This window comes from Scleropages formosus, chromosome 14 (genome assembly GCF_900964775.1).
Source record: "Scleropages formosus chromosome 14, fSclFor1.1, whole genome shotgun sequence".
Lineage (NCBI taxonomy): Eukaryota > Metazoa > Chordata > Actinopteri > Osteoglossiformes > Osteoglossidae > Scleropages > Scleropages formosus.
The window spans coordinates 8,291,366-8,316,392 of NC_041819.1; the positions used below are offsets into that span (position 1 = coordinate 8,291,366).

A 25,027-nucleotide genomic window follows, 5' to 3' on the forward strand; every position below is an offset into this window, starting at 1 on the left:
TTAAATTCCTGTGTATCTGGTCCGGAATGGCCGTTATCACTTGACATTTTGACAAATTGTCATGGGAACCACAGCCATAGCTTTCCATAAGACATTAGTCCAGTCATTCACACCTTTACCACACAAAAAAACAAATTCCTGTGTGTCAGCCTTATCGCCTTAATCATTTCTGTGAAACTGGACTGTTCGACTTTTACACACCTAAAATATTTTACAGTACTCCTCACTTCGGTCAAGTTTTCCCTCTCGTATTTAAATATGTTTGCCTATTGAGTCACTTGTTAGCTTATTTACTTTTCTATGTTTTAAAGGGAGGGTGGTGGTGTGGTTGGTCTTGGCCTCTGTCTGCTCTCTGGGGGGTCTGGGGTGTGAGTCCTGCTCGGGGTGCCTTGCGTTGGACTGGCGTCCCGTCCTGGGTGTGTCCCCTCCCCCTCCAGACCAACGCCCTGTGTCGCTGGGTTAGACTCCAGCTTGCCGTGACCCCCCTTGGGACAAGGTGTGTGTGTGTGTGTGTGTGTGTGTGTGTGTGTGTGTGTGTGTGTGTGTGCCTTTTTAAACGCTTGGCTAATTGACATGTTTATGTATGTACATATATGTCAAATGTGTGTCTGTATGTATGTATGTTCCATATTATATAATACTGCAGCCAAAGTGAATTTCATTTCAAAAATTCATTCATTCGTCCAAGTTTCTCCAACACTGTACAGTACTGGACTCAGTCCTATGTTTTGCAATATTACACTCATTTGTTTTGTTTTTTTTTTTTTTTCTTTTTTCAGTTGTTCAGTATAGCAGTGTGTAGCAAACATTGGTTAACATATTTGAAGTAGATATCTCCTGTGGGACATCTGGGAGAGATGTGTCCGGTATGAGCTGCTTGCTGCTCCTTGTGCCTTTTTTGAAAGGTGCTTCTTCTCCTCCGAGCGCAGCAACCTCTTTGCCAGGTAAACCTGCCAACAAAAACAGCATTTAACCTGACAGCAGGGAAAACAGTATGACAGCTACACTGGCATTTTGTTTAACTTATTGCAGACAGAAAGAAAGAAAAAAAAAAAAAAACTTGAGTTGCTCGAGATGTTTATTCTTTGATGCCGGCATGCCTGCGAGACAGTACACTTTAATATCTCTCACATGTGGTGAATAGTAGAAATGCAGGGCAAAAATTCATGACCCACATACACAGAATTCTGCCTTCAGCTAAAACACTTCCTGTAGGAACATTTTTTGAATAATTCCGAAGAAAACAGTTGATCGCAGAATTAATTAAATAAAAGGAATATGATTTTACAGTATGTGTAATATGTGGTCGGCTGCATGCATGGAATTCTCTCTGTGAATGTCAGTATAATGAGTTGTAAGCATGTAGTTTCTGCAGCACATTCCTCAAGTGACATTTGAAAAGGACAGAAGGACCTGTGTGCAGAGGTGGCGGGAGAACCTGTTCACATTGGGAAAACTCACTTTTTCCCATGTTTTTCATTACTGGAGAGACCATCAGTGATGTGATTTATGAATGTGAAAAACCAATGTATTTTCCAAGCTTTGTGTTCCAATCTGTGTGTGTATGCGCTGTGGAACATCTGTTTAATTAGGGTCTGCACACTATGCCAGAATAATTTGCAAGTTAAACGTGAAAGCTGAGAACGACGTGCTGGAAAACTCAAAAGTGCCGTATGTTTTGTGATGATAGATTAAAATATTTATTCATTGTATGCATTCTTCGTAGAAATGAGTGTCTTTCATAAAAAATCCTACAAGCATTTCAATATTTCCTGTTTACTGCCTACTGATACTAATATGCTTTTTTTAAAAAAAATTTCATTGTGTTTTTATGTCTGTGTATTGGATGCCAACATTAATTTAATTTTGTTTTGACCACAATGTATAATAAAGTATGGGACTGAATAAGAATACACACACTTTCTCGATGATACTGTGTTCTTACATTTATATCTGTTTGTTCAGCTGATGCTTTTCTCCAAAGCAACTTACAACGTTAAGCTACTTTTGGCAGAGCAATGGTAGGTACCTTGCTCAAGGGTACCGCAGCTGGAGGTGGGAAGTGAACCTGTAGCCTTTGGTCCAGAGACAGTAGCACTAAGCAGTACAATGCCAGTCACCCCCCCACAGGTGTTTAAAGGACATTTTGCCTTGGCGTTTCTTCCCTCCTGCCGCGTTACACATTTGATTAGACTTGGACGGAAACTCTCCGAGTGTTTCCTCTTGGGCGTCCGCCTCAGAGGGCTTCGGTCTGATGGCCCTCGACCCCGCGCTCAGGGTCACAAGCGAGCAACCGTGCCGGGCCGGCACCGAACACTTGGTCGAAAAAGCGCATGCTCATCCCTTGCACCTCGGTGGTGTGTGGATAAATGACTCATTTCATCCATAGAGACAGTGTCTGTGACATGTGATGCAATTGGACATCTGTAAAATGTCCAGGAAGGGCAGCTAACTGACGTTAACACCTGTCACTTCTCACAATGCTGTAAAATTATGATTTCTCAAACCGGTTGCAAGACAAAAGCAGGGTCTGACATTTTTTATGCGAACAAGTAGAAACAGCGCACACATCACCTCACGAAGCCCACAAAGCAACTGACGTAAATGCGCAGTATGGGTGTGTTGCTGTGCTCGCGCTAAGTGCTGCTCGGGACTTTCACGCCTCTTCATAACCTTCTTTTCCCGCCTTTTTTTTTGTCAATTCACTAGAGAATGCCTGGATAACTTTAGACGTGATACCATAAACATACATCTGTCTTTATTTGCCGAGAATAGCGCAACACTGGCAATTCCTTACATCTTAAAGCATCTCGGTCACAGAGACGCATCTGCCACTTCTGGCTCACAATCGAGCCCTTATGTGAATGCGAACAATCTTTCCTCCGAATATAAACGGCGGGAATGGCAGACAACTGCGCGCGAGAGCTGCAGGAATGCGAGGCACGCGCTCACAGCCACCCGGCACCACTGGGCTCCCGCGAGCGCAGATGAGGCAATCGCGGAGCAACCGCCGGTGCGCGAGAGCGGCGACGTGAGCGAGCTGGACTGTGTTTCAGCGCCTGCGTTCGCTTCCGCGTGTGAACCCGCGCCGGACAACGATAAGTCGCGTGCGATGTTCCTTGGAAGTTGCTAAATAAATAAATGTAATGTGAATGAATGAAGCAGCATACAGGCCTTGGTAAAACACAGAGACACTGTCATTACAATAACCGGTGCGGTTATTCGCGGGGCTCATTCAAGTTTGTGAACAAGTCTTTGAACTGCGCTTTGGAATTTGTGTGATCTTGTGCATATGCGTGCCTATCTCAGATAGTATCTGCACTCCCCAAATGACACACACACTTCAATAACAGGGGTAACTGTGTGAGGTAAATCTTGTCGGTTACGACACGATTTCGCGCGAAAAGTCTAATTAACAGTGTAGCCCTTTGACTTTTCTAGAAATTTGAGTGACTTCATCACATACTAGTAAGGCTCCGCTCAGGACAAACGCTTGATGGATGGATGGATGGATGGATGACATTCTAGTTTAACAGCCTGGTCCGGGCAGTCTAGAAAACAGACCTAAAGTAGAAGTGCTTTAGTAAAAAAAAAAAAAAAAAAAAAAGTGAAAGTGAGAAGATATTGTGTGTGTTTAGTACTGTAACTACACGAGTTAATGGGAGTTTGAGCGGGAATATTGGGTTATTGTAAATAGTTGAATTGTGGGTAAAATGGAATTGTGTTTAACCGTTATGGGGACTTACAGGGAATATAAGGGGGTGAGTGTGTTTGTCAGTGGAAAAGTGAAGAAAGTGTGACGGGTGTTAAGGAGAGAAAGAAAATGCAGTTTTCTAAAGAAAACTTAAGGGCTCTTTGGACCGAGACTATTATTTTCTCTTATACGGGTGTAAGAGTGACGTTCGATAAATATTCGAAATCAATACTATCCGTCTGAACCCGGAGTACCAAATTTCTTCAGTTTGATGACAAAAGAAACAATTCTGAGGAATCATGCAACAAAAACATACTTGAGCCCAGCTGACTTAACAGCACATCCGTTTTTATTAGAAGAAATCTCGAAAATCTTCAGCAAACAAGTATCAAAGAGCAGCAGGGCAGGTCACCTCTGCCGTATACTGTACCTACTCTTTTAAAAATCTTTGTACAAAAAAAAAATCAAGAGTTGACGTTAACAGTCTGCTTCCAGTGCGGTTCCCTGCAGTCTACGCAGTTTTATATTTTGGATGGGCTTGCTGTCAGCTGGGCGCGCCCTGTCACGTGGCCCTTTTCTTGCGTTGTATTGCGAATCAAGTTCTCAGTAAGCACACCATGAACAACCTGATCACCCAGTACTGTACATGATTCATTGTATGTCAAGATGGACAAAAGAACAATAGGCCTACTGGAAAAAAATAAGAAAATTTAGAAAAATATAATATAATATAACCACTACATTGAATTAGATACAAGATAAGGTTATGCGGCTTTATGATCAGCATAATCATAATGTACTAAGTGTATGGCACTCTCCACATTACATGCATGGCTGTCAGTTCCAAGAACTCAATTTCAGTGGAAGACAAAATGCGAAACTGCTTTTTTTTTTTTCTCTCCTTCTGGCAAACAACAGTGCAACGCAGAGCCTGTGATGACACCAGTCAGTGGGAAAAACGATTCACCCGCAAGGCGCCCATCGCAGGTACCCGCAAACAGCATGTTTGTCCCGTTGGACATGAGAACTCGTTATTACAGCGCCGCCACGTGGCAAAAGCCAGTTCGAACAAGAAAAGGAAATACTGTGCATTGCAATACAAGTCAACATTTACATACAATCACCTGACGGTGTTTACTGTTATTTACCCATTTACACAGGTGGGTAATTTTACTGGAGCAATTTAGAGGAAGTGAAGTACCTTGCTTGCTCAAGTCTAGACTACAGCTGCAGGCAAGATTCGAACCTACTACCTTTGGATCCAAAGGAAGGAGAGCTAACCACTATGATCCCAGCAGTCCCATATTCCAAAGACCATAGACATCTAAGCAAATTGTTCAAACGGTAAATTACAAGTCAAACACGAAAAAAGAAATCATTAAGGAAACGTCATGTATAACAGGCTTCCAATTCCAGCGACACGCAGCATTGATTCATCCGCACCACTAGGGGCGCTACGTCTCAACGTACGTCTTCACAGCTTAAAGTACATGGCCGACTAAAAGTAGCTCGGAAATTTGACCAAGAGGACGGCAGGTACTGAAAATCTGTGCTATTGTAAATTTGCGAAAAATGCTGTATTTCACTAGGAAATAAACAAAAATTAAGATTTTGAATAAAATTTTTAAATTTAAATGTACATGTTCTCGGACACCGGCGTTTGCGGTATCGAGATGAGAACTCCGGGAAACTTTCCCTCGCCCAGCCGGCGACACGTGTGTTTGCTCACGAGCGGCAGTGTGCGCGCGGAGTGTTCCGCCTTCATATCTGCGGGCGATCGCCGGAACCGGCAGCATGCTCAAGTCCAAAACCTTCTTGAAGAAGACGCGTTCGGGCAGGGTGCTGAAGGTGGTGCGCGAGCACTACTTGCGCGACGACATCTGGTGCGGCAGCGAGTTGTGCGTCGAGTGCCGCCAGGAGTCGCCGCCGCCGCCGGTGCTGCAGCGGGACGCGTGCAGGGAGAGCAGCCTGTGCGCCTCGCGCCACTACATCATCCCGGACACGAACGTGGTCCTTCACCAGGTTAGGTACCGACCCGTAGCCGTAAGGTACGGTGCTGCGAGAGCCATGGCATGCATGACATCTCCTGGGCTGGGCGGCAGTCGCTGTGTCAGTGCGCACGTGTGTCACGTGACGTGTCAGCAGTCCGCCCGCAGGCTGCAGTTTTACTCGCGGAGCAGCAGGTGGCGTAGTGGTTAGGGCCGTTCGTTGTGTGGGAGTCGGACGTTTGCTGGTTCGAATCCCATTCGTGCTGTACTAGGTGTGCAGGAGTGACGTGATATGCCGCTGTCAGATGAAGCGGCTCAGTAAAACTATAAGATAAAGGATGCCCTGCCTGCTGTAGAAACTGGTAACGAAGGTAAGTCTTCTTAGGAAACGCTGTAATTTACTCTGGGCAAAGGTGTCGGATGAAAACGGTAAATACAGAAATAATAAACTTGTTTTCCCTGTTTAGATTGATATTCTGGAGGACCCTCTGATCAATAACGTGATCATCCTGCAGACAGTCCTCCAAGAAGTGAGGCACAGGAGCGCTCCAATCTATAAGAGGATCAAAGATGTTATTCATAATGCATCCAAGCACTTCTACACTTTTACCAATGAACATCACAGGTACTGCTACTACTGCTGCTGTCTATTTCTCCCGTCGCTGTGTGTTTGTTGTCACTTCAGTGGGTTTTACTACGTTGCAGCTGGTAGCATAGTGGTTAGAGCTGCTGTCTTTGAACCCAAAGGTCTCAGGTACAAATCCCACCTGTAGCTGCAGTACCCTTGAGCAAGGTGCTTACTCTAAATTGCTCCAGTAAAATGACCCAGCCGTATAATTGGCTAAATAATTGTAGGTACATTAACACCGTAAATTGCTTTGGGGAAAAAAAGTGTTGTGTAAATACAAAACTTTTATGTTGCTCTACCTGTTTTGTATTTGAATTTCTACTTGCATGGTTCGCTTTGATGCATATTCATGGTGGCCTTGTTGACATCTCCTGCTTAGGAGGTGTTCTTGCTCGCGATGGCTCACAAGGGCCAGCAGGTAGCGTAGTCAGTAGGGTTGCTGCCATGAAATCTGAAATGCTCGAGTCCGAATCCTAACCACGGCCAGCAGATGGCGCGGTGGTTCGAGCTGTTGCTTTGCAAAGGGCGTGGCTTCATATTCTGACTTCTGCTGTTGTACCTGTCATGAGGGGACCTAGTCTGGATTGATGCAGTCAGAATAGGTTATTAATTAGAAGTTACATAATTTCTAACTTAATTTTTTTGAAGTGTTCATGTACTTCGAGCAAGCTAAGAAGTACACGGGATACTAACCCGGTGCTCAGGTTGTGTCGGGTCCAGGTAATTTACTGCGATGTTACCGGCTTCTTACCAAAAATGTGCAGCCAGGTTTGCGTTCGACTTTTGCAGGGAAACCTTCATCGAACGAGAGCAGGGAGAGAGCGCCAACGACAGGAATGACAGGGCGATTCGCACGGCAGCTCGGTGGTACAGCGAACACCTGAAAAAAGCGCCGGATGGAGAGGAACTCCAAGTTATCTTACTCACCGATGACAAGGGGAACAGAGAGAAGGCCGAGGGATGTGGTGTGATTGCTTATAAATGTAAGAATTGGTGTGTTTTACATTGAACCTTTGATACTTTGAGTATCTGTGGGGAAAAATGGCATCGTTGGACTTTGTTTTCTCATCGTTTTCTCCCATGCAGGTGAGGAGTACATAAAGAGTCTGATAGGCAGTCCTGAACTGATGGACCGTCTTGCACTGTGCACAGATGATGCGGTATGTATCAGAGCAACAGTCTGGTGTCTTTTACCAGTCTGGACGTTGCTGTTTGCTGAGTGTTTGACTTGATGTTGTTTGACCTTCGTCTACAGAATGAAATCACCAGCAGTAAAATCCTCTTCCCGGAGCATCTCCCCCTCTCCCGCATCCAGGCGGGCATCAAGAGTGGCACTTTCCTCCAAGGGGTGTTCCGTGCCAGCAGGGACAACTACCTTGAGGCTACAGTCTTTGTCCAGGGCGATGGGGACGACGGTACAGAGGCAAGCATTGAGAGGTCAAAGGTCACACAGCGATAGCCTTGGCGGCTTGGACTGCTCAGGACCGTTTGCTCGCAGGTGGAGCTCTCCAGCCTCGTGGCCGAGAGATTCCCACTTGAACTGTGTGTGTCTTCCTTATTCTGGACTCAGATTCTGATCCAAGGCCTCCAGAACCTGAACCGGGCTGTACACCAGGACTTGGTCGCCGTGGAGCTGCTGCCCCGGAACCTGTGGGTCACCCCGTCCTCCGTAGTGCTTGTGGATGAGGGCCCTAAGGGTGATGAAGATGGAGATGGAGATGAGGAAGAGCAAAAAATGGTATGTAGGTTTTCTGAATTTCTGTGTGCTTTACCTTTGCTTGGGAAGTTTGGTCATTGGTGATGTTTTAATCTCAATGTTACTTTTGGTCGCACTTGAACAAGTTGCGATGCATACATCGTAAAGGTGTTTCAGCCTCTTTGGCTTTGATATACTCTCATTCAATGGGGGAGTGCGGTGGTGCAGCGGGTTTGGCCAGGGCCAGCTGTGTGGTGGGTCTGGGGTTCAAATCCTGCTTGGGGTGCCCTGCGATGGATTGGCGTCCCGTCCTGGGTGCGTCCTCTCAACCTCGTGTCCCGTGTTGCCAGGTTTGGCTCCGACTCGTCACGACCCCACTTGGCACAAGCACTTGTAGACATTGTGTGTGTGTGTTCTTATTTATGGTGATGTGTTAAGTGAAGTGGTCTTTTTCCTCTCAGCTCAAGTGTGATGCCAGCGAATCAATGCTGAAGCCCACAGGGAAGATCGTGGGGATCATAAAGAGGAACTGGAGGCCCTTTTGCGGGATGCTCTCTCGCTCTGAGATTAAGGAGGTGATGTCAGAAGTTGTAAATATGTGTTTTCACCAGTAATTGTTAATTGGTTTAATCAGAAATGGAAATTTATAAACGTTACATTTTAGTTGTCATTTAGACAGCTGGTAGCGTTTTGGTTAGAGTTGCTTTTGCATCCAAAATTCACAGGTTTTATCCCCACCTTCAGCCATAGAACTCCTGAGCAAGATACTTATCCTAAATTGCTACAGTAAAATTCCCCAGCTGTATAAATGGGTAAATAATTGTAACCTTAACATTGTATGTTGCTTTGGAGAAAAGCATCAGCTAAATGAATAAATGTAATGTTGTGTCATTCCCTGTCAAGAGTTTTGAGTGTTTATATGTTCTTATAGGCAACAAGACACCTGTTTACACCTGCTGACCGCAGAATTCCCCGCATCAGAATAGAAACCCGACAGGCCTCGGCTTTGATGGGACAGAGGATCATGGTGGCCATCGATGGCTGGCCCAAGAGCTCCAGATACCCCAATGTACGCTTAGCACCTTGCTCCGAGCGCACACTTATGTATTTGAAATGGTTATTGCACAAATATACATGCGTACAAAGAGGTATAAACGGTCAAATCGGCTGCAGCTTTATTTGGGTAACGGGGGAAAAAAATACATATTTCGAAGTGTGTTATGTTTGAGAGAAAGGTTAGCTTTTTCCTGTCATGTATCCCAAATTAATCTTTCCTCCGAGATGGAAAATGAGCACATTTATCATGATTTCAGGGTCATTTTGTGAGGAGCTTGGGCAGCGCTGGGGACAAGGAGACGGAGACTGAGGTCCTGCTGCTTGAACACGATGTTCCTCATCAGCCCTTTTCTCAAGCTGTGCTGAGCTTCCTTCCCAAGATGCCGTGGGCCATCGCGGAAGAGGTGACGTCACCCACTACTGTTTCTTCAAACGCTTGTTTATAGCATAAATTGTATGTGCTTTTTGGTAGCCTTCATAGTAATGAAAAGCCAAACTCAGAGGGCTCATCTGAATCCCACATAGTAGGACAACAACAGAAACATGACCATTTCCTCAGACACATTTGTATTGAGCTGTCTTTGTTGGGTTAAGATAGAAATGATCTTTGCTTTCAGGACATGAGGAACCGTGTCGATCTCAGGAAGTTGTGCGTGTGCAGCGTGGACCCCCCGGGATGCACGGACATTGACGACGCTCTTCACTGTCGAGATCTGGGCAACGGGAACCTGGAGGTAGAACCGATGATGCGAACTAAGCCGTGGAGCTGCTCGGACAACGCAGGCTGTGCGGATCAGCGCCTTACGCTGCCGGTGTGTGTTTCAGGTCGGCGTTCACATAGCAGACGTCAGTCACTTCATTCGACCCGGAAACACTCTGGACCAGGAGGCCGCGAGCCGAGGCACGACCGTGTACCTGTGCGAGAAGGTATAATCGCTTCTCCGCGAGACTGTGTGATGGAGGTGGAACCCCGCCTCTCTGTTCTCGCACCCGACCGTGTGCCTCCAGCAGAAGCGGGTGAAGCAGCTGCATTGCAGCACGGTCCCTCATGCTTGCGCGTTTTGAACAGCTGAAATCTCTCCGTTTCACAGCGCATCGACATGGTGCCTGAGTTGCTGAGCTCCAACCTGTGTTCCCTGCGCTGCAATGTAGACCGGTAGGAGCGCAGGCCCAATGTACCGCCTCTTCACGCTCTGTTCTGCTGTCACGTTGAAAACGTCATTAAGGTATTTCTCTTGCAGACTCGCGTTTTCTTGTATTTGGGAAATGAACCACAACGCCGAAATCATCAGCACCCGATTCACAAAAAGCGTCATAAACTCCAAGGTGAGCAGATGCAGGTGTTCCTGTTGGGGTCTTTGGCTGACAGGAAAGGATTCGAACCCTCACTGTGGACTCTCTTTGTTTCTCCAGGCCTCTCTCACCTACGCCGAGGCCCAGCTGAGAATAGACGATACAAACATGAACGATGACGTCACGAGAAGCCTTCGTGGGCTCAACGCACTCGCAAAGATCCTCAAGAAGCGAAGAATTGACAAAGGGTATGTAAGACATCCTCAGTATATACCTTTAAATAGTCACCCCCAGAACCTTAATCACCCTAAAGAGGCCCTGTACAGTGAAGAGTTGTGTAGTGGTCAGAGCTGTTGCCTTCGGACCCAAAGGTCACAGGTTTGATCCCCACCTCCGGCTGTAGTACCCTCGAGCAAGGTACTTACCTTAAATTGCTCCAGTAAAATTACCTAGCTGTATAAAGAGGTAAATAATTGTAAGCAGCTCAACATTGTAAGTCACTTTGGAGAAAACATACGCTAGATGAATAAATGTAAACGAAGCGTTGAAGATGTAGGTAAGAAGCTGTGGTCACAGTAGCTGTGTGTTGTAGATGTCCATCTAAGGTGTGGATTCAATCATGGTTGATCTGCCTTTTCCTCCCTTTCCATTGCAGGGCGCTGACCCTGTCGTCCCCCGAGGTCCGTTTCCACATGGACAGCGAGACTCACGACCCCATAGATTTGCAGGCCAAGGAGCTGAAGTGAGATTCTCATCATGGCTTTGCGGCGTTGCACTTTTCAGTGTGCAATGAGCGCTCATCACGTGTGGAGTTGCCTTTTTAAGTGCTTGACGTCATTTCAGGCCTCACACCGCTAGTCAAACTGTCAGCTTGTTGTCCCTGTGATTGCATGGGTTTCATCCAGGTACTCAGGTTTCCTACCACATTGCCTTTAATAGGTGTATGTCTGAGTGAAGCAGTGTGTGTGACTGCATTGTGATGGGCTAGCATCCTGTCCAGGGTGTACCTTGCCTCCTGCCCTAAGCTTCTTGGGTCGGCTTTGGACCATCAAGACCCTGCACTGGACAAGCGCACATTGATGATTTGCAGATGGATGGAATAATAATAATAATAATAATAATTATTATGTAAGGGACTCATACATTTTTGCTACATTTCTGGTGTGATGGGGTTTGCTTTTTTTTTTTTTTGCTGTTGCCAGGGAGACCAACTCTTTGGTTGAGGAGTTCATGTTGCTGGCCAACATATCGGTGGCACAGAAGATTTACGACGAGTTCTCCGAGTGCGCTCTTCTCAGGAAGCATCCAGCCCCGCCTCCTTCCAACTATGACATTCTCAGCAAAGCCGCAAAAGCAAAAGTACGTTCTGTTACCGACCTGCAGCTCGTTCGGGTTATGTGGGCATCGCGTAACAAAGTGGTTAAGGATGTGCACTTGTACCCAGAAGGACCCTCCTGTAGTACTGCTGGGAAAGGTGCTGAACCTGAATTGATACCATAATGAAGCTCTATACCTTATAGTGTAAATGGGCAACATTTTAACTTGACTTGGACTTGACTTACACTTATCAGGTAAAGTGATAGATGACCTTTTAAAAATATATATTGTATATCTGTCAGCAGTGTGCTTTACCCATATCCCTTATTGTAGTTCAGTATTCTGTCTCTCTAGTGAATTAAGCACAGTTACATTCTCGCTGCTCCTCCTTTCCCTCGTAGGGCCTTGTGATTCGGACCGATTCGGCCAAGGCGTTGGCGGACTCTTTGGACATGGCCCAGGTCGAGGGCTTCTCCTACTTCAACACCCTTCTCCGCATCCTGGGCACGCGCTGCATGATGCAGGCCGTGTATTTCTGCTCCGGCATGGACAGCGACTTCCACCACTACGGCCTGGCCTCTCCCATCTACACCCACTTCACGTCCCCCATCCGCAGGTGAGATCCCCATACGCGCACACACACACCCCCCAGGTGACGTTTCTCCTGCCTCTGGTTCTCAGAAAGCACACAAAGAAAAACTGTCAGTCTGTGTTGATTTAGAAACAGTTAAAATAATGATTAACTTAATCTGTCTTGTTGTGAAATGTGGTGCCTCTTTCTGTTCTGTTATTGCGGATAGGACAACCGTTGGGCAGTTATTTTAACTATTTAGTATGTCATTTATTAATGTTGCAGTTTTGGTTACTGCTGTATTTTCTAGAACCTGGAACATGGGCTTCTCAACTTACACCAGGGACTGGAAGGCATTTCATAGCACAGATGTCACCCGATCTAAGGCTATAATAAATTACTTTAATGTTTTTATTAACTTTGTGCTGTGTTAAAACTGACATCATATTAAAATGGCTGAAAATGGAAAATATCATAGTGTTTACCCCCTTCTGGTGTCAGTTATTCACCTATTGATTCTATAAACATATTCCATAAAAATTTTATTCTTCGTATTGTTTTTGATTTACCAGCTCAAACAAAAACACTAAACGTGAGCTGTAAACGCTGTGGACGCGAGTTTGAATTAATCCTGTCTCGCATTCCTGTTTTGTTTGGTGCTTTTTATTGACGTCTGTGGGCTCGTTTCATTTGCTCCGCTGCAAACTGGCATTTTCGAAACAAGATGAGCGAGAAATTGCAGTTTAATGATGGAAACATTTTCTAGATTAGTGATCTTTGAGATCTCATAGGTCGAGTGTTTATAACATGAGCGAGAGTATAACCCCAAAGTTAAGGGACACTTCGTTTCTGTCTTCTTATTCAACAGGTACGCCGACATTATAGTGCACCGGCTGCTCGCTGTGGCCATCGGTGCCGACTGCACCTATTCGGACCTGATGGACAAACACAAGCAGGCGGCCCTGTGCAACAACCTGAACTACAGACACAAGATGGCGCAGTACGCTCAGAGGGCCTCGGTTGCCTTCCACACGCAGGTACGGCTGCAGCGGTTCTCTCTCGGGGCCCCGAGACGCGGCGTCGCCGAGGTTTCTTTTCCTTCCAGCAGCAGCTCCAGGGATTCTCTGTGCAATCGCTGCGACAGTGACAACAAAAATAGTAAGAATAGTAGTAGTAATAGAAGAGCACTTAGAGAGTCAGAGATGCGTGGGGTCCGTTCCCTGTTAGTTTGTGGTTTACTGCCGTGCTCGGTAAGGTTTGTATGGACAACTGCGTGTTCCTCAGCCTGTGACTGGTTGGGCTTGTGACTGAGCTGCTGTACCTCTCCTTTGTTTGGGTTCGCAGTTGTTTTTCAAGAGCAGAGGCATTCAGAATGAAGACGGCTACATCCTGTTTGTAAGGAAAAACGCCATCATCGTGCTCATCCCCAAGTTTGGACTGGAGGGCACAGTGTTCTTTGAGAACAAGGAGAAGCGCGGTCCCCGTCTCTTGTTTGACGAAGAGGTGGGGTGCCGCTTCGCTCCTTGGTCTATTTCTTGTGGCTGTCATCTCGTTTGCAGGGGTTTGTAACCGCGTGGCTTTTACCGCGGTCGATTTAGATTGTTGCTTCATCTGCTTGCAAGTCTGTTCAGAGTGTTGCCCTCAAGTCACCAGCTGCGGACGCGCCCGCGTGTTCGTGTGCCGTGAGAAGTACGGCGACCCTCCTTGCCTCGTTTTTGCTTTATTTTGTCCTGCCCTCTTATCCCGTCCCCCTTTGTGAGGGTGTTGCACTATACTGTAAAAGCCTCTGTTTCCCAGGTTCCGTCGCTGACAGTGGAAGGTCACACCTTCAACATGTTTGACAGAGTGAAAGTGACCATCAGCTTGGACGCATCCAACATCCAGCACCAGAAAATCCGAATGGCGCTTCTCGAACCAGTGGTGAGTTGACGCTGGCACGCCGGTACGCGGAGTACCGTCGAGAACACGTCCCAAAACGCACAACGGGCGGCTGCGCTGAGGTCACACGTGAAGTCAAGTGCATTAATAGCAGCTGAGTGCGTTAATTGCACCGCTGGTTGTCTTCCAGATTCCAGGAGTGAGTATGTCCCCGCCAGAGATGGAGCCAGAGGCCAAGCGGGTCAAGCTCATCTGAGCCGTTCTCCGACAGCTACTTCTCAATAAATCACTGTCCTTACTGTAACTCTTCGGTATTTTTCGTAAAGCTACAGCAATATGCAATGAGTGTATTTTTTTCCATATGTATAATTTCAGTTTACATCAGGATGGAACATTGTTACCTTTTGAGTGAACCCTTAACCTTCAGATTCATTAAGTCCTTTTAAATTTGTCAATACTTTTTTAAATGTATTTTGTCATTGTTTCCTACCAAAAATTCCATTAAAATTGAGTGAAAAATCAACACACATTTCTAGAAATAACATTTAAATCAAATAACTTTTTTTTTTTTTTTTAACAATCCAAATCTCAGTTCATTCAGGATAATGTGTGATTGTCAGATGCTGTTTTATGATAGTTGCAACTTTTTTTTTTTTGTATTTTAATAGTGTAAGATTTACTGTATTTTATAAAGAGGCTGGATGATCAAGTCTACATTATTCTTTAGGAATAAATATTTTTTTTCTTAAATTATTCAGTATTTGTTGTCACACATTGTACTGTTGTACCCTAATTTGTTAAATTGTCCTGGACTACCGTTAATAAGCGAGGTTATACTTTCACAATAGTTATAAATGGAGTTGCATTAGTGCTGTTTAGTCTCTGTAAAAATAAAAGACAGCAGCTGGAATGGTTAAAACTGTAGCCTTTCAGCCTGAGGGTTCTGGGTTTAAATCCCACTCCTGCTGTAGTACCATAACAAGAGAAGTGATCTAGTAGTAAGACTACTGGGGTATGTAAATGGGTAAATCATTGTAAAGGACTTTGGGCAGAACTGTCAGCTCTGCTGTGGTGCACCTACTGACTCCTTTCCATGACACACCGCGGATATTAGTCTTAATGCGTAACGTGTTTAAAACTGACGCAAAAGTCCTCTGCTGACCTCTGACTTCAGATTCTGAAAGACACAACTTTTCATCGTCACCTTGAACAGTGTCACGCACGTCAACAAAGACCTCAAACGCTAGAAAGGCCAATTTCCGAACGTGCTGCAGGATCAGACATCGTGACAGTTTTGGAGCAGATATCTTGCATTTGGAAGGTCTGGGTTCGAGACTCCATCCCTGCTGTAGCGCAGTTGATCAGGACCCTTCCCGTGAATTAGTACAGTAAGAATATCCTGCTGTATCAAGGGGTAAATCACAGTAAAATTAGCACTAAGTCACATTGCTCAATGGCAACAGCTGCGTAAATGTTAAATCTGTGCATTGCTCTGTTGTAATTCCCCACTAGTTCATGCAAAAAGAGATTGCTACTCAATAAACTGATATTGTGGCAGCTGGTGGCGTAGTGGTTAGAGCATCACCATGAACTCAAGGGCTCCGCTTAGACTCCCACTCTTGCTTGAGCAAGGTGCTTACCCTGAATTGATACAGTAAAAATTTTCCAGCTGTATAGATTTTTTTTTTTTTTTTTTTTTGGTAGCTCTATAGATTAGTATAGAAACCGTCTTTGGAAAAAAGCCTCAGATAAATGCATAATTAATAACAAGAAAAGAATTTAGACTTGACATCACTGTGCAATAAGTGCACATACATTTTCCATGCTGTTATTTGCTGGTGTCAGTCTTCAGTACAGTGGAAGTAAGTCAAGATTGCTTTTTTCAGCGCTGAGTATCTCATATGGACTTGGAGCACTAAGGAAAGAGAAGTTGTATCCTCCACACGTAGGCTCGTAATTCATCAGCGTATCGCTATCAGTATTTACCAACTACGTGACTTGTGTGTGTTACTTGGTTTATTACATAACGTGTAATAAAGACATTGAAATGTGTCCGGTGGAACAGCCTCAACAGATGGTGTAAAATGAATGATTCAGTACCATGGCAGCACGGAGTGAAAAGCGTTGCCTTCGCCGCCGCCTAATGCCGTATGCGTTACAGAGCTGTTTTACCGCGTTCCTGTGATCTGCGATACGACCTGAGCCGCGTTCACATTCTTTCCCACTGACCTTGCAGCCTGGGCTCACTTTTTTGGCACCAATTATTTTGAAGCAGCTGCAATATGTAGCCACAAGGGTGCACTATATAGTTCTTTTTTTTTTTCTTTTCCTTTTCCCTCCAAATGGCACTTCAGGACTAACCTCTGAAAAAGATTTCTTACATTTTAAGGTTATGGCAGTTCTTCCACTGTTAGCTAATCACAGTGAAATATAGAAAGTATGTGACGTTTGAAGTCAGCAGGCCGCCTAGTGTTACGCTTGTTCCTGGGTTCAAACCCCACCACCTGCTGGAGCGGCCAGCAGGAGCGACCCGGACCAGCTACCGACCCTGAATTACTCCAGCCGGAGCTACCCAGGTGTATAAATGGGTCAGTAGTTGTAAGTGCTTGGTGTAACAAGCGTCAGCTGAAATAACAACAGAAAGTATAGGGATTGGAGGATGGGATCCATGGCACTGCAGCTAATAGAGGTGACCAACTGGAGATACTTTGTTGTGTGTAACAGTTATATAGATGGTTGCATTCTTTATATAAAGTTTGGAGTAACGTGCTGTGTAACTAAGCCCAGCGCTTTCACAATTAACTCATTTCAGAAAAGAGAAATGACATTTGGAAAGCAAACCAATTGGCGGGAGGCATTTAAATCACGACTCGAATGTACGGCGTCCTGCAGGACTTTATTAAGGTATCCCAGCGCGCCGAAGCCGTAGACACGTCTGACGACGGAACGCTTACGGTGTGGAGGCCGCAGGTCATCGAGACGTGACGAAGCAAAACAACCTGAATCTGCCTTGTCCACCTTGAGGAGGGTTGGGGGTGCACACTGCTCTCTCCTTTGGTCCTCGCTGCAATCTTCTCCAGTGCATGTGACTTCGGGATGTTGGGAGAGGGGATATTTAAATAAATAAATAAATAAATAAATAGCATGCCATTAACAGAGCCCTGTTATTAGTTCATAAAAGTTGCCATTTTTTTATTCTAAAATGACATTTAAAAATGAAAGAAGTTATAACATAGGTTCTTACAAATAATAATAAAAAAAAAGTATCTGGCAATTTGTAGCTGGTTTTTATAAAATAACAGCATATTTTGTTGAGCGGTGTAATTAGAGTTTTATTCCAATGCCAAAAGCTTCAGCAGGTGAAGAAAAATTCTGGATACTGAAATATTCTGAATTTACAGGATACTGACACATTGTGAGTTTACTCAATACTGAATACTCAAATATTCAGAGTTTACTGAGTACTGGATGATGAAACATTCTGTTTAATGAATACTGGATACAAAAATGTTCAGAATTTATTGCATACTGAATGGTGGATGCTGAAACAGAGTCGTTTGGGAACTGTGAAGATGCTCAGAATGGCTGGATTTCAGAGATGTGGAGTAAATCCGGAACAGCGTCCCCCTTCCTAGACGGTAAGTACCGGCTTTCTCCTGCGTACCGCGTTTGTCGCATGGGAGATGTGCCCTGGTCCTCGCTCTCATCCGCGCATCGTGGAGGATTCCTCGTGGCTGCGCGTGCTCGTCTGCTGCAGGTGTAGCCGCAAGGTCAGCGGCGGCGCTGATAAATCAACGAGCCGTCACTCCTCGCTGACGGCTCGAACTGACATGGGGCTTGATGGAGGAGAACAGGTGACCAGCACAGGGTCCTTTTCCTGACACTTCCATTCAATCACACCGATATTGCTTACGACAGCAGCGGCAGCTGTTTCCTTTTCATCTTTCCCGCATTTGATAAAGCGTGCGAGTCCCGTCTTTTCTCTCGCTTGTATTTTTTTTTTTCCTCTCCCCCCCGTAGATACTTCACTCTACCCCTACTGCGTAAAGTGCTGCAATTGCGCGTGTGTGCATTCCACTCGAGCAGACCGTCGGTGGGGTCAGGGTTTAATCACATCTCATTCACGGTGATCTAAAAGGAAGCTGCAGAAAAACTACCGACTAAAAGCCAAAGGTGAGGATGGCAAAAGATATATCTTAAATGGGGACAAATTGAATGAAGACAGCAGGATACCCTCAAGCGCATCGTGTATCACAAGGTCATCCTGGGAACGTTATTCCTTCCGGCTGGAATCGCCAACACCCTTGCGCACTGTTTACTGGTTAAAGAGGCCTAACGTGCAGTTTCCATCTATTCCAACGTCTCCGATCTCCTCTCGTTCTCAACAGATTGCGTTCACAGGTCAGGATTTTTTTTTTTTTTCCTTCTTCCACGTAATGTCTTTCAAAAATTACCTGCTCATTCATGGAGTCAGAGGGGACATTGTCCATTGTCCAAGAACAAAACTCTAACACTTTCATCATGTCCAAGCAACATTTTGGATGATGCCAGATCATGTAGAAAGCCCACCAGCCCCTACGGTGTACAGGAACAGCTGGAAGCACAGTTGGATACCCTACTGGTTCTGGTATTATTTAGTGTGTTTACTGGCATCAACACTTGTAGGATCATGAATAGATTATCATTCTTTTTAGTGAGATAGGCTGAATGAAACCTATATAAAGGCTCTAAAAGGGAACTTTGAAGTTTTGCATTAATTCCTATAGCAACATATACTATTTGGTCTTGGTGCCCAGTATCCATTGCCTTGCTTTTTAATTCTGTGGCTGTGACTGTTTTTAAACAACTGGACTATGTTCCTGGTGTATTACTAAATTACATCATAGTTTGTATTAGTAATATCCATCCATCCATGAACTGCTTGCCCTGATCAGGGCTGTAGGGGTCCAGAGCCTATCCCAGAATCACTGGGTACAAGGCAGGAGAGGCACACCCTGGACAGGATGCCAGTCCAATGCAGGGTAGCCAGATTCACACAGTGATCCATTCACACACTACAGGCAATGTTAGTGTCACCGTTTTACCTGAACTGCAGGAGGAAGTCCGCAAAGACGCAGGGAGAGCATGCAAACTCCACACGGACTGAGCTGGATTCGAACCCAGACCTAAGCAGCCTAGATTCTGTGAGGCAGCAGTGCTACTTGATGCACCACCATGCACCCATTTGTATGTTGAGCATTTTGTGTCAATTTCAATATTAAAGCCAATTACACAAATGTTGAGAAGTGAAAAGTGATAATATAAAAATATGCACAAAACATCAGAATCATGGGCAGGAAATTAAGTCTTACGTAGACACCTTTTCACGTACCTATAATGTATATCACCAAAATTGCAAATAATTTTATACCTCACTTGTAATGTGAGCAGCTTGGTCATGTGGACCCTCTGAGAAGGAGAAGAAAACACTCAGACGTTTCCTTTAGGCTCCCTTAAAGCATATTTTCTGTTCAGTCTAGAATAAGCTGATGTGTCACTTTCTATTTATGTATGTGATATATCGCAACAACTCAAGTTTTATTTATTGTATTATGCTGAGATTGTCAAAACAGAATGTTATAAAAGAGCAACAACATGCCCCAGTTTACCATAATTATGGCTAATTAAAATGGTTTCATATTAAAAGACAAGCTGTTACTCACAGTTTTATACTTCTAAGAACACTGGATGTTTGCCAATACCATATATTCATTAAAAGTTCTGCAAGCCTTTCAGAAACACAAAATATACATGCAAATTTTTACACTGTAAAATGTGGCACAGAGGCACTGAAAGGTCTGTTGTGGTTCTCTTTTGATGAATTGGAAAATAAATATAAAGATTAACACAAAGAATGACATCATTGATTATAAATGCTACTTACGGTGACAGGCATTATCAACAAAAATTAATTGCATGTCTTTCATGAACTCATTTAATAATGTGCAACATGAGGATTTCTTTTCTGGGGGGGGAACGAATTAGCGAAGGGAAGGTCACTTGGAGATGCTGACATTACTCATTAGGACATTAGGGCAGTCCTAATTATTTGTCTTCCAGGCTTGGGTGATCAAAAATTATTGCAATACCTGAGTAACATTAAGAATAGGCTTTGCTTAAAGCACTTTTAATTAGACTTGGTATTTGATTAATGTCATGGAAAACACTCAGGAGTGGACTATTATGAGAATCCAGGCAGATTTTGTAGGGTAGGAGTGCGTTACAGACATTTTGCTGACTGGAGCCAGCGGCTGGGCGCTGCCTCTTCTGCCCACTACAAGAATGCGAGTAACCGAAAAGCGCTATTTACATTTAGCGGCACAATTAATATCGGATTTAGGGAGCACAATATAGTCATTCTGCACTTGTTAAAGATAAGGGACCTCTTTGCACAAGATACATGAAACCACCCATCCATCCATCCATCAGCACTCATTTAAGTCCAAGTCATGGTGGTCCAGAGCCTATCCTGGAAGAATGGGGGACAAGGCAAATGTACACCCTGGAGAGGATGCCAGTCCATCACAGTGCAATCACACACACTATGGGCATTTGAGAGCCCCCAGTCTACTTGAAACACACACCTTTGGACTGTGGGAGGAAAACAGAATAGCCAAGGGAAACACATGTGGAACACAAGGCAAAGATGCCAATTCCACACAGATTGCACAAGAATCAAACCCCATGCCCAATCCCACAGCCCAGGAGCTGTGAGGCACCAGTGCTACCCACTATGCCACCCTGAAACACCTCATAACAACATATAACTTGAACAGTACAACTTAACTAAATATTAGTTCGTAGTGCATAGCTACCCAGTTGTATACAGACAGTTACTATTAGCAAAAAGGACATCTGTTTAAATATATCTGACTGCCAAACATGCCTATGTGTGTAGGGTACGGAGGAGAACCTTTTACATTATGGCTCTTCTGTGATTTTTTCCTTCTGGACTCCAAGAATTTCTCATATGAAAAGGTCAATTCACCTCATGCTAGATCACCTCCATAATTAAATAACGTGCCGCAGCGACTATATTACACAACCGCTCCAGTCTTTCCCAGCCGGCAGTGAACGATTCCATAGTCTTCATTTAGAGGTTTCGGCAGTTGAACGGCAACGGAAACATAACCTTTACAACTTCACCGAGGAACTGTAACAACGCTTGAACGGCGTACTGCAATTATTCAAACGTTTAGTAGTTTTTAGTGCGTTTAGAACCTTTTCCTTGCTCTGCTGTTGACGATAGGCTTTCAGTACCACCGTTCATTCGTACTCAGTGGATTATTGAGCTGCATTGCATTAAATAGCTGGATCTGCTCATCCTTCCGTTTGGTTTTCAGTGTTGAAAGAAACTGCTGCATCGCATTCAGACTCTTGTTTGCTTCGAACGTGTTCGTCTCGCCGGCAAATACTTACTCTGAAATTCCTTCCGGTATTTTCAGGCGCTTGGTCAATATAGAGGGCACATTAAGCTGAGCTGGTTAAACTTTGACCCGAAATGATGAAATGTCACACTTGGTCTATCCTGTATGACCGTCCTCCGTTTTACACACACCATTATTTTCATGTCCTTTACAGCAGTAATTAACACCACAAGCCAGTGTGTTTATGGCATAATCACTTAGCATCCCTTTTAATACCGCTGGACGTGTCTCCATGACGACCAGTTTGAAGAGAACCGCAAACGAAGGATATTTAAAGCAGCACATTTGCGGAAAAGGCCACCGGCCATCAGAGAGCTCGCTCATGCCTTATTTTCCTTGTCAGGTGCGGTGCGTCTCATAGTCGCCGCAGCGCATCGCTTCACATCACCTGCAAATTAACAAAGTCGTACCTTCAGCCTCGCAGTGCATTTAGTCCAAATAGATTTTAAATACCATTTCTGTTCCTATTAACCTACAGATCAGCGTGGCAGATATTTTCGTGAAGCCGCCCAGAGGGAAATAGGGTGCTAATAGCTGAGTTGTGACAGCGCTAGTCATGATGATTTATGGTCCCGTGTTTAACTTGATTACTTCACAGCTGACTCTGACTACTATTTCAATTAGTGTGCGTAAGGTCACGTCACAAATATCCCTCCATAATATATTCCTATTAACGCTAATGCACAGAGTCTCCACATCTCTCTTGATTCATGCAGTCTGTGTTCCCAACAGAAAGCTTGTTAATCAGATTACTGCTTTGGACAGATCTGCAATGGTAATGTTCTCTTTCTTCAATATCATTAGTGACAGTGGCTTGATACTTAACACATCCCCGAGGAACCTTTGCTTGTCAGAGCTTTTATTTTATTTTTATCATTTTTATAAATTTTTAAGATGGGTTTTACACACCCACCAGCATTTCGTTTAAATTTATGTGTGCATAAATACGCTGATTTATATACATATATGCGGCAAGCACCGTGTGCATATTTCTTATTATTGTTGTTATTATTATTCATTAACTGCATAGATCATACTTTGCAGCTGTGTTTTCTTGCAGTATTTGGGGAAAATAATGCGGTCGTTGGTCTTATTTTTATACATCTTTAATTAGCTATGTACAAAGTAAATGAACGCGATATTACCTTGGAAAGTAATGCTTTGGCACTTAAGAGTTTTACATTGCTTCTATAAACTCTCGCGACTGTAAATCATGAATAAAAGCCTGAATAAGTCAGTTAAACAACCATGGCAACACTATCTGTCAGTGAGGCCTGTGTTCCAGAATGAAACATGTCCTGACCTTTGCTCACCACTCTCATGCTGCTTTGCAATCAATCTATAGTAAAAAGAACAATGTGATTAATGGAAAAAAAAAAATAATTGACTTAACAGAGATGTTTTGGGCCTGCTCTGTGGGTCCTTGAGATATGTAATTAATGTACACAGATTTACACGTGATGTTGCGCAGGTGCCTTAGAAATCACTGCTTGTGCTTTGAATGTTTCGATATTTCAAGTTTTCGCGCGCATTTTTTTTCTTTTCAATACGTCGTGCTAATTTCAGACAAACGGTGTTTTCTTCAGCCGTGATTCTTACTGAAGTTTAACACGCAGAGTCAGAAATATCCTGATCTTCTATTTTACACATGGCTGCTCAAGGACGCACGTATCTGAAGCGGATTCGACTCCGTGTGCAATATGAGATCTGAATCGAGACTTCTTGATCAGTCTTCTAGAACGGAGCTTCTTCAGGACCCCAGTCAGGAAGGTGACGGTGAGGAGATGAGGTCAGAATGTGCTCGGTGCCTGTCACGGTGAGACATAAGGCGGGAGGGTGCCCACGGTGACAGAAGGCACCGGCTTAAAGAAGGAGTCTCTCACACACAAAGCACCCGATCTGAAAGAAAAGTAATCTCAGGGAAAGAAGGCTACACCACTGGCACCACTTACAGAATAACTGGCTTGGAAGAAGTTTGGAGAGCTTATAAAAAGTGACTCGGAAATATCCGTGAAAGGTATCCATTTAGACCTCCTCAGCGTTGCAAAGTGTGTGACAACTCGGAGCGCATAACTCCAGGTTATTTTCCACAAGGATAGAGATGCTTCGATCTCAGCCAGGCGTGTTGCTGAGATTTGAAAAAAACCACTTGGAGAAAATCCTGGAAATTATTTAAACGTTGTGCTTCCGCAAGGCAAAGTATTAGGCCACTGTAACGCTCGGCACGGAACGCAGGAGGAATGGATGGATACTTTCATAAGATGAAGAATCACGAATGGTGACTGGAATATCTCTGTGGAACGATTAATAAAATCAGTAATTACAGGACTGATAAATGCAGCGATATAAACTGAAATGGAACATAGGCTTCAGATCTCAAAAGAACCAGGATCACATATAATGGAGGTCTGTTCTCCCGAAAAGGAGAGTGAAAAGTGTTGACATTGACAAGGGATGAAAGGACAGAGGTATGGGTAAGGCAGTTTGGTTTAGTGGCATCAATTTTCAGGATGATTTAACTTTATCCTCCCCTGGTAAAGAAGAACATTTCCTGTAGCCTGATTTACCTACCTGACAGACATCGCCCCTGCAAACATGTTTCCAAGGCTACCAGCAAATGAAAAGTGGGCACATCTGCAGCACCATCCCATCGGTTTGATGGATACGAGTGTGATCCAATAAAATGGCAATTAAATCAGTCTGGCCACTTTATAGGCAGAAAGCAGGCTGATTGAGTTGTCGCAGGCATGGCTGCTATTGAGTGATTTTCATATGAAAATAAAAAAAAAAAAACGAGTTAAATCCCACAAACCTCAACACAGACAGCACACATCTTGGACTGTAATCTTAGTGAAAGTGAACTGTATCCAAATAACTGACAGCTATTCTCAGCAATATCTGCCTGTCAGAACGACTTGTCTTGTCAAGATGAGACAAACTCTGGTACATATACATATACCGACAAACACGTTTTCTTACATTAGCGCAAAGACGCAAGAAAAAAGACCCCCAGATCAACATGATGGAAATTTACTGAAACCAAATTGTTTCATTTTCCTCATGACAACTTTCCACATATGTCACGGAAACAAGGCAAAACAGGGCATTATAACGAAACACACACACACACACACACACACACACACACACACACACACACACACACACACACACACATTTTCAGAACCGCTTGTCCCATACGGGGTTGCGGGGAACCGGAGCCTACCCGGCAACACAGGGCGTAAGGCCAGAGGGGGAAGGGGACACACCCAGGACGGGACGCCAGTCCGTCGCAAGGCACCCCAAGCGGGACTCAAACCCTAGACCCACCGGAGAGCAGGACCCGGTCCAACCCACTGCGCCACTGCATCCCCCCATAATGAAGCAATTTACCCATTTTAAGTTCTTTTTAAACAGTAATAATCATTTACTTTTAACAA

At 44.4% G+C, this 25,027-nt stretch overlaps 1 protein-coding gene across 1 annotated transcript; it reads left to right on the plus strand.

Moving 5' to 3' along the window:
• Window positions 1-5,426: 5,426 nt before the first annotated feature.
• dis3 (DIS3 exosome endoribonuclease and 3'-5' exoribonuclease) lies at window positions 5,427-14,603 on the plus strand. The gene is made up of 21 exons (XM_029258012.1): window positions 5,427-5,716; window positions 6,150-6,307; window positions 7,100-7,293; window positions 7,397-7,470; window positions 7,566-7,733; window positions 7,881-8,048; window positions 8,468-8,581; window positions 8,938-9,075; window positions 9,320-9,466; window positions 9,680-9,796; window positions 9,888-9,989; window positions 10,154-10,218; window positions 10,304-10,388; window positions 10,476-10,603; window positions 11,011-11,097; window positions 11,558-11,714; window positions 12,074-12,288; window positions 13,112-13,280; window positions 13,588-13,746; window positions 14,041-14,163; window positions 14,312-14,603. Exons 1-21 carry the CDS (start codon window positions 5,489-5,491, stop codon window positions 14,375-14,377), a joined length of 2,862 nt encoding a protein of 953 aa, XP_029113845.1. The 5' UTR covers window positions 5,427-5,488; the 3' UTR covers window positions 14,378-14,603.
• The last annotated feature ends 10,424 nt before the right edge of the window (window positions 14,604-25,027 follow it).